This window comes from Squalius cephalus (assembly GCF_949319135.1).
Source record: "Squalius cephalus genome assembly, chromosome: 2".
Lineage (NCBI taxonomy): Eukaryota > Metazoa > Chordata > Actinopteri > Cypriniformes > Leuciscidae > Squalius > Squalius cephalus.
In genome coordinates, this window is record NC_137123.1 from 21437171 (window position 1) to 21447489 (window position 10319).

At 35.5% G+C, this 10319-nt stretch overlaps 2 protein-coding genes across 2 annotated transcripts in view; one reads left to right on the forward strand and one right to left on the reverse strand.

Moving 5' to 3' along the window:
- cfap58 (cilia and flagella associated protein 58) overlaps positions 1–2621 on the reverse strand; it is a 117691-nt gene extending 115070 nt beyond the window's left edge. Inside the window, exons 1-3 of the mRNA XM_079864642.1 lie at positions 2408–2621; positions 802–1062; positions 489–637 (exon numbers count right to left, since the gene is read on the reverse strand). Of these exons, the coding sequence (XP_079720768.1) occupies positions 489–637; positions 802–1062; positions 2408–2416 (419 nt within the window). The 5' untranslated portion in view covers positions 2417–2621. The remainder of the gene's footprint in view (positions 1–488; positions 638–801; positions 1063–2407) is intronic.
- A 2580-nt stretch (positions 2622–5201) lies between these two features.
- neurl1aa (neuralized E3 ubiquitin protein ligase 1Aa) overlaps positions 5202–10319 on the forward strand; it is an 80010-nt gene continuing 74892 nt past the window's right edge. Inside the window, exon 1 of the mRNA XM_079864643.1 lies at positions 5202–5665. Coding sequence (XP_079720769.1) covers positions 5584–5665 — 82 coding nt within the window. The 5' untranslated portion in view covers positions 5202–5583. The remainder of the gene's footprint in view (positions 5666–10319) is intronic.

The following is a 10319-nucleotide window of genomic DNA, read 5'->3' on the forward strand; positions in this document are numbered from 1 at the left end:
TGGATAAGAGCAGGGAGAGCACAATAACCCCCCTTAGGGTAAACAGAACAGAACCAACATGAATGTATTGCAGATATCATTAATTCAAGATTTTTAAAGTACAACATGATTCGAGAATTTATTTTGATTCAAGGGGAATGAGAATGCCAAATCCTGACTGACTGGAGGAGATGGGGATGGAGAAGGGTAATTCACTCCTGAGAAACGCGATAGCTGCTTATAATACTGAAGGAGCTTATATATGTATACAGTGATAGGCGTCGTATTCCTATAGGTAGACGTGGATCAGCTGAGAGTCAGCTGATGCGAGCTTGACTAACGTGACCTGCCAGAACCGAAGCTACACTTAATTATTAGAAGAAGAATTGCATCAGGCATACAAAAATGCTATCTGTGTGTATGATACTTACTGTAACTGCCTTCATTCTACCAGAATCAAAATAAAAACTGAGAATAGACTAAATGTACAGTTGTATAATATTGTTTACCTGTATTCTTCGCCCTCGAAGACTCCAGCTCCTTTTCCATCAAGCTTTTGGAGATTGGTTATTTCCTCCTTTAGTTTCAGGATTGTTTCTTTTGCCTGCAAGTACTTTTCGTTTGAAGCTTCAACCATTTTCCAGGCCTTGTCAATTTCCTAATCAACGGTAAATTACACAGATGATAATTTTCTAGGGCAAAGGATGTGGCAAAAGAAGTCTAATGTTATGAGGAAATCATTCAGAGGTCATCTTGTTAAAGTTTGATGACACAATAAACACAACATCCATTTTAGAGTGCCGTAATTCCCGGCTAATGTACCATTTTAAGGGTGCTGATTGTGGTTTGATCTTCATCAGATAGTTTCTTGGCTGTGGATAGTTTGACAGAGTTGGACATGATCTCTGCGTTCAGCTCCCTGCATTTGGCCATCAGTCTCTTTTCGTTCTTGTAGGACTTCTGCAGAGCTTTGGCGACCTTCTCATATTCCACACGAAACCTCACGAATTTTTCATCTCCTGATAACTCATTTAAAACCTCCTGGGTGTCTATGTCCATGGTTTCGAACGTGCTGTCCTCGGTCTGAAAATGTATTCAAAAGCATAAGCGTGACATCATTAGATGCTGTCTGATAACTTATGCTGACACAGTGCACTGTAAATAAGTTGAAGTGAGTCTGAGCCTTACAGATTTGTAACAGTTTGCAAGTCTACTCTAGCACTGCTGATGTTGTACTGAAATGATCAAACACAAAGAACAAAGAGCTGGCAACACGTGCTGGTTTTAAAACAGATGTTGGAGTGTTCACAGGCTTCATGGAGAAACCATCACACACACACACACACACACACACACAAAGAAAATAATCATACACTGGGGCTTTGTCTAATAATCCATCTAAATATACATCAATTTTGGTAAATCATTTTTTCAAATGATAATTTTAGATCTCTCAGCACTTAATTGGTGAAAAAAGGAAGAACTGTTACAGGAACTGTTAACTGACCAAGACTCGTAATTAGTGGTTAATTTGTAATTCACGCTGTAAAGAAATGAAATAGTTTTACACTTATGTTATTAAAAGGATAAAGAGTTAAAGTGGGACATTTTCTAATCATTTGCCATTTGTGTTCTTTTAAATAGCCTTTGAAATAGCAAATCTTAAAGGAATAGCCTAGTTCTCCCAAAAACAGAAATTACGTCCTCATTTACTCACCCTCAAGATGTTCCAAACCTGTATGAGTTTCTTTCTTCCGCGGAACACAAAAGAAGATAATTTGTAGAATGTTGGTAATCAAACCGTTGACTGTCGCCATTGACTTCCATAGTATTTTTTTTCCTACTATGGAAGTCAATGGCTACCGTCAACTGTTTGATTACTAACATTCTACAAAATATCTTCTTTTGTGTTCAACACAAGAATGAAATTTATACAGGTTTGGAACAAATTTAAGGGTGAGTAAATGATGACCAAATTTGGGAGAACTGTCGCTTTAAGTGTCACACTTTATCTGTGTTCAGTTAAACCAAATCGGTCATTGCTAAAACGATGTTGACATAGTTACTTAAAAACTTCTTTTCAACCTGGAAAAGGCTCATAAAAAAATAAGTTTCATAAAATTGACAAAGTAAACGTTTTTGTATTTATTTATCTTGTATTAAATAATAATATATTATTTAGCGTAAATTGCAGCTATTTTATCTAACGTTAGCAAAGACTGTGGCCTAATGTTGACTCCTCACTTAATTGTAACAACTCGAAACACGGACATGCTTCACGATATAGTGTAGGCTAATGCATTAAATATGAAAGATATTTCACTGGGCCCACAAATATTATTCTGTGTTTGAGATGCTAACTAAGATCTAAGTTAGTAGTATTTGCTATGTCACTCCACAGTAAGGCAAAAGTTTCAGTTTAACATACCTCCTCCATTGCGGTCGGTTGTCAGTCCTCTCTAAAACCCTCAAAATGTTGTTGTTTTGTATTTAATAACTGTAACACACATACAGTGGGTGTTTTGCTTCAACAACACGCACGAGCACGACACTGTTTTTTGGTCACCGGGGATACGCGTCCTTGTTGCCTGACAACCGCGACCCACTGAGCACTTCGCGGTTCAACTATAGACCTTATTCACAGCAGTCAGTGCCATCTTTGATTTTTAATGGGAATGAAAGCGAGGCTGTGAAGGACATACATGCATCTCTTCAATGGGCTGTACTGTTATTCAATGTGTTTTTGGATTGTTCTGCTCATAAAACACTGGAAAAATATCTTTCCAAGAAATTTCAGTCGACAAAAAACTCCCGACAATATAAGCTACGGAAAATTGTAAGTAATCTAGGAGCTTTATGCAGCTTTTTACAGCGGATGCTATTGCAAACACGGCAAGTCTATCCCTCACAGCCTCACTTTCACACCTGTCATGGCGCTGCTCTGAATAAGGTCTATTGTCTCACGAAGGGATTGTAAGGGGACACATCGCTCTCAACGCTGCAAAATATTTTACAGCGATAAGACACCTGAAATGAACAATTATGACTAAATCTTGTAATGTTCATCAAAGTTTTTTAGTGGATGAATCCGGCTTTGTTTATGTGTTGTTCTTTACACTAGGTGGCAGCTTTACACAGTGCTAAAGTCTAATAATAAGGAGCAGTGAAAATGAAGTGTTTTTAAACTGTCAGAATCATCGATTTCGTTCAAATGAATGTATATAGCAGGTGAGTTCAGAAATTGGGACAAATTAGTTGTATGACCAATTGCCCTGTATAAATGAAGATGGCAATTGTCATTAATAATAGACACACAGTATAAAAAAATAAATAATTAATCTGACATCATAGTAGTGGATCATAAAACTTCAGCATGATATAAACAGAATAGAAATCACCTACTTAAAACTTTTATAATGGTTTTTAAAATATGGTTGACGGGGTACATTACGTAAGGATACTACTAGCTGTATGGTAAAGATGATGAGAAAAAAATTCTGATAGATTATGGTTATTAATTTTATTTATTATTTACTTTTATGAGCTAACATTAACCATGTCATTTAACAGTTAAAGCATATTGATTACTGATTGTACAGTACAGACATGAGGATACATATATGGTGTGTTAACTTATTTGAGTTGCTTTTACATGTTTTCTAGCTGCACTTTTCTGGACATTTGGTCATAGTTAACAAAGCGGACTGGTAGATCACCGTAGACCAGTAACAAACCATCTTTTTTATCACAACATTTTTTCTTGTCAAATCAACTTAGATAATTAATGTGGTTCAGATAACATAATATTTTGAGTTTCTGTTGATTAAACCAATCTCCTTCATTGTATTAACTAAGTTTTTATTTTTATGTAACCAGGTTACTTACTTTTTAAGTTAAACCAACAATAATGTTGTTGGTTTATACTCAAATGCATTCCAAAACCAGCTTAAAAACCTTAAGCTTAAGAATTTTTTTTTTTTTTTTTTTTTTTTTTTTTTAAGGATTATAGACCTATGTCTACCTAAGTTTATATTGAAGTAAAAATGTTTCATATATTTTTATATTCTGTATTTATGTATGTTTTATATTCAATGCCGTTTTGGTATATTTACATTTAGGAGGGTTTACAAAAAAGGGTTGAGATTATAAAACTTTATCAGTGCTGCATCACAAACAAAAACTATCCGACTTCACCCTAGGCTATGTGACATCTGTTCAGGGCCAGGTCCTATATCAATACCTGAAACAAATCCTTTGAGTCATCACAAATCTGCACATGTACTCAGATAAAGAACATTCCGATTCCATAAGATGGCAAAGTTATGTTAATCATTTTATAATTGCTCTTCACTGTCCATAGCCCTGCTGAATTACGTCAGATGACACAATGAAAGGTGTGGAAGTTCCTAGAGATCAGTTGAGTCACTTAATTGTGTCCAGTCCAAATGTGTTAGTATTTTCTGGAATAGGCTCCTCGAGTTTATGTCCTTATATTGAAGACAATAAAATAGTCAATTATATTATATAAATTTGAAATATTACCAAATAAAATATAATGAAAATTATATATATATATATTTATATATATATATATATATATATATATATATATATATATATATATATATATATATATATATATATAATTTTATTTTTTATTTTTTTATAATTTTATTATATCCCTTTATAGGCTAATAGTATGTATATTTATTTATAAATTTGGTTGGTTTATAATAAAGTCCAAATGTACTGAATAATAATAATAGATCATTTGTTTCTTTTCTTTACTTTCTTTTTTTTATTTTTTATTCCATGTTCAAATCCACCAATACTTGAAAACAATAGATTAAAATATAAGAACACTATGAAATGTGTAACTGTTACGATATGTTTTGGCTGTTCCCTATGCTGGATCTCCCTTGTTTTGTTCGTATATTCCTGAAGTATAATGTTGAGTCACTGACGCCAATAAGTGACACATTGTCATGACTTCGTGCGTCAACACCTGAGCTATTAAAGTCTGATCTTGCAGTAAATAATGTTCATATACAGAAGTTTTGATTGGTTGGCTTCCCTACTAAACATCCAGTAGTAGCCAAATTGTAGCCTATAGGTGAGTGGATTATATAAGTATATGAGGACGCATTATCCTGATGGTTGAGACTGTGTATTTGATCTAATCTAAAGTAGTAGCAGAGGCGACAGATGCGCGTTAAATCCCCGATGGAGAATAACTCACCAAAGGAGGATGACAAAACAAATATCTGAATGAAGAAAAGTTAGCAAATCAAATCGGTTTTGAGCTGACCTACATAAAATATCCAATTTATTCCCGTTTCGTTCATTGCAAACCTCCCTGTGTGGCTTGTCGTGCGTTTTCCCGAAGCGCAAACGCGCGTCTTTCCACCTGCAGCTTGGGCGCGTTTGGGCAGCTGGTGTGTTTTTCAATGACAGTTCATCGAGCAGAGAAAAACTTGTGGATCTGTATTCGATTCACACCCGACTTATCACGGACATAATAGCAACAACAATCCAAGAGAAGGACGATAAGGGTGAGTTATTAGAGCCTGACGCTCGAAGTGCAACATCTGGAGATCAGCAGTCATGGGCAACAGCGTGTCCGGAATCAGAGCACTGCACAGGGGACAGTCGAACAGGTTTCAAAGACTTCCAAACTCACACAAAGGTTAGCATCTCTATTGAATTGTATTATATTGTTTTCTATTCTATTCTATTCTATTCTATTCTATTCTATTCTATTCTATTCTATTCTATATTGTCCCTTGCTGGAAAATCCAACTTAAACTATTGCTATATTTTGGAATAGCTGCTCAGTCAGTTATTAGCTTTAGTTGACCAGTTACCATGTTCCAAAAAACATCTTGACCACCTTATTGGTTGTCCAAGATAGCTAATCAGATTACATGCAGGGAAAGTTCCCTAACTTTTTACTAATGTTTTGTTTGTATTTTAAATAACATTGATAGAATGTTCTTATAACATTATTAATATGTGATACGTTCTGAGGACAACATTTTTAGAACATCCTTGTGATGTTATCTGTACTTGATGAATGTTAACATTAACTTTCTTGGAATATTATAAATAAACGTTTACTGAAGGGGTCACACTTTAACTTAGGGTCCAATTCTGACTATTAACTAACTATTAACAATGATTTTTGCCTCAATAAACTCCTAATTACTGCTTATCAATAGTTAGTAAGGTAGTTGTTAAGTTTAGGTATTGAGTAGGATTAAGGGATGTAGAATATGGTCATGCAGAATAAGGAATTAATATGTGCATTACTAATAAACAGACAATTTCCTAGTAATATGCATGCTAATGAGCAACTATAATGAGAATCGGAGGCCAAACTGAAGTGTTACCAAATAATCAGAGTAAAAGAGTATGCATATTTGGCGTGATGTCCAAGCCCGGAATTTGTCCCGAAACCGGAGTTCTTACCCTGTATCCCTGGCTGGGACAGGAAAGGAAAGGAAAGGAGGGATGCAGAAAAACTGTTGAGGAACATGGTTGAGTTGGCTGTGTATATATACGTAGGCCTCCTCTCATGCTGATTGGATAGATCATTTGAGCGTGTTCCTCCCGAACGTTGTTACAAAATCATAATTTATCAAAACCTTTTAAATCACGACAAGAAACCTGGACATTAACGTTTTAGAAACATTGCAAATCACTGATCCCAAAATGTTTTTAGAACATGAATTTGTTAGCTGGGTAGCAAATGTTCCAAATTTAGACAGCCTAACAATCCTTTAATGGATGTGAATTATAGAAATGAGATAAAGTGTTGTGTATTCCAGGTTAAAGAGATTTAGACAAACAACCAGCACTTGAATTTCAGGAGAGAAGACATTTTCTTTTCTTTTTCTTAAAGTTAAACATTCTGCACCATAAAGAAATTATTATTTATTTATTCATTTGTCTGTGAATTGTGTTGATTATGATGTTTCTCATGGTAACTGTTCATGAATTCTGAATGAATTCATGTAGGTGCTGAAAGACAACGCTCGGATAGGCCACTGTAAAAACAAATTGTTGTTTTAACCTAAAAAATAATGCGTTTGCTTTGCCTCAAAAAATGTTAAGTTTAGTCAACTCAAATATCCAAGTTGTCACTTTTTCACTTTCATATTTCAAGTTGACTAAACTTGAAATTTGAAGGCAGAAAAAAAACTTTTTTTAAGTTAAAACAACAACAACAACAAAAATACAGTTTGTAAGAACCTTGTGTAAGAAAATGTTAAGTTTAGTCATATTGAAATGTGAAATTGAAAAAGTGACAACTTGTATATTTGAGTTGACTAAACTTAAAATTTTAAGGCGGCATGAATACTTACTATTTAAAGTTGAAACATTTTTTTTTACACTGCACTTCATCAGCAATTCTAATGGGTGAAACTGTACAGTGTTCACCCATGGTACACAATACTATGATTAATTATTATTACAGTCATAATAATAACGATGCACAATTATGAGCAGCTCTGCAAAATAATCATGTTCATTAACATTACTCAGCTTTTACTTATGTAAATACATACTGTACTGCTGTACTGTGTGAATGTTCATCACTGTACAGTACAGTGTGATCCAAGTTATAAATTATGCGACCAATTCAAGAGTCCAAGTTATTAGGACGGCCCATTTTCTCTGTCTGTGCCGAAAGTTCAACCAGGCCCAGTTCACCAGCTGAAAAGTTTAATGGTCTCACTTTCTCTGACTGAATGTCCTTCAGAAACATTATTTTATGTAAGCCAACACTTTGCCAGCCCTTGAACTCCTCTCCAACTGCGTAGGACGTTTGCAGCGATGGAGGTAATTTTGGAGATTCTGTTCTGTTTCAAAGCTCTTCTGATTCATGCATAACAGATAATTATGAAGATTATGCCAGTGCGGATATAATTGCGTCCCTCATTAGCAAAAAAAAAGTCATTATATTCAAATAAAGACATGCTGATGGGGGCTTTAATTATCTGCAGCATTGACAAGGCACTCCGGTGCATTTACAGATTGCACCGAAGGGCCAGCAACAACAATCAAAGGGTGATACAAACGAATTGTAAATTTAATGATTTGTAATTGATATAAAACGAGCATGAGAGCACATAATCCGGTTTTTTTCTCTCTCTCTCTCTCTCTTAATAGCGAAGCACAAAGAAAAGCACTTTTTTTCCAGAGATATTATTAGTGCACAGATTACACCATAGGTGAATCAAAACGCTTTTTCCTCCAGGAAACCATCCATGTTAGGTGTTTATCAGGAAACACGCATTATTAAACTGCTGAAGTAAATAGCGAGGTCATTCGCCGACAAATTTCCTGATTTAGTGTTTGCATGCGTGTGCTCTTGTGATGAATTGTAACGAGAGGCAGAAGGGACAGTGGAACCCATTATCCTGTCAGACGAGATCTCCTTGACAACTGGGCATAGCATGTAAACCGTTACCATGGCGATTGTCCCTCAGTGTTATAAGATAACAGGAGGAAGGTTAGGTTTATATACAGTATTTGTGTCTTTGTGCCACTTGTTTTGCACCAGAAATGTAGCATACAAGATTATAGGCTGGAACTAATTGTTACTTTGAACAGTGAGATGAAACCTGCGATGTTTAATTTTGTCCTGTAATGGCATGGAAACATCCCCGCCTCCTTCTTATTCCACTCATGCTGTCACTGGTTCAACTTAAAGAACCAATTTCCTTTTCTCTAAAGGAGAGATGTAACACTTCAAGCCAGTTTGTGTCTCATCATAAATGATAAGGATAAAATGTTTCATTTCCATACCAATTGGCCCCACTGACATCAGTGACATCAAGACTGAGAAACTATATTTCTGGCCAAATGACTCACCACAACATGTTGCGCTTAGTATGATTTTTATGTAATTTGGTCTAAATGTGTTTCTGAAAATGAAGTATAAGAGCGAGATGTGAGATGATTCATGATTTTATGAAGGGAGGGGATGTGAAAACAGGAGCACAGTCCAGAAAAGATGAGCGTTGAGGGAGAAGCGTCTGTGTGTGTGTGTGCGTGTGTGTGTGCGTGTCAATGTCTACATCTATGCTCATGTCATACATGGATGTATGTTTTTGTCAGTTGATGATTACATGCTTATTTAGACTCAGATGTGTGGGAGGGAGGGCATAGCCTACTAACATACCACTCTTAGCATTTTTTAGGTTACCCAAAATTTGACTAAATTCGTCATGAAACGGTAATGCGCAATGTTATTATTCTGTATTATTCATGCCAGGCCAGTAGTTGGCGATGTTACTTTGTAAAGAAACACTACACGCCTGAACACGTAATAGAGTGATGCAGATATAACGTCACGTTGTGGGCCAATCAGCAGTTAGCGTCACACTGGTTCCCTCGACAAAAACCCAATAGGATTTTCCCATAGGCTTTTTGGATTAACGCTAAAAACAAGCTCTGTGATCAACAAAAGTTTATAATACTTGCACGTTTTGTCCATTAAGATAATTATCACACATGAACGCACCTTTTTTTGAAGCCTAAATGTAGCTGCCAGAAGTAAAAAGCTAAAGGTAGGCTTTAAACGAACTACACCACGGTCCCACGACATCACTAAGCTTCCCACAACTCTTTCAGTTTTTATCTGAAACGTTTTCCCAGAACGTTTGAGTTAGAATAGTTTATAAGAGCACAATTATAACCATAACGAGTTGTAAAAGCGTTTTGGCCTTCAAAGTGGTGTCATACCTGCACCACTCTAAATGCATGGGCATTCTTTGTAGTTAACGGTATTGGTTTCAAAAACTTCCGCTTTGAAACTCGTTTTCAAAAGTTTTCGTTTTCAGGCCAAAACACATAAAAAGTTTTCAATTTTAAGTTCAAAACTGTGTCTTGTAAATGGCCCTGCTTAGACATAGGAAACCAAGAAAACAGGAACTAGGAAAAGAAAAGCCAGGAACAACAGAATGAAATAAATTTCAAAATAAGAGTCTTAACACAAAAATAGAGGTACATGTTTTAAGACATGACATTAGGTTTCAAATATAAGTTTTAAGGGGTAAACCAGAGAGAAAAAGACGATTAACCCTGTAAAGCCTGAAGCATGAAATAATAGTCTGAAAAATCCAGTCTTTGAAAATGGAACAGTTTACTGAGCCTTTAGACAAAATAAAAAATAAATTAATCCAATAAATTTGCACATGTGTTTTTATAGAGTATCATATTTGATCCATCAGGCTGTTGGCTCATATATAGGAGAATATGGAGCTCATACTCCTTAACTTTATTCAGAGGCCCAGAGTAAGCAAAAATGTGCAATTTGGTACAGTTGCTGATGG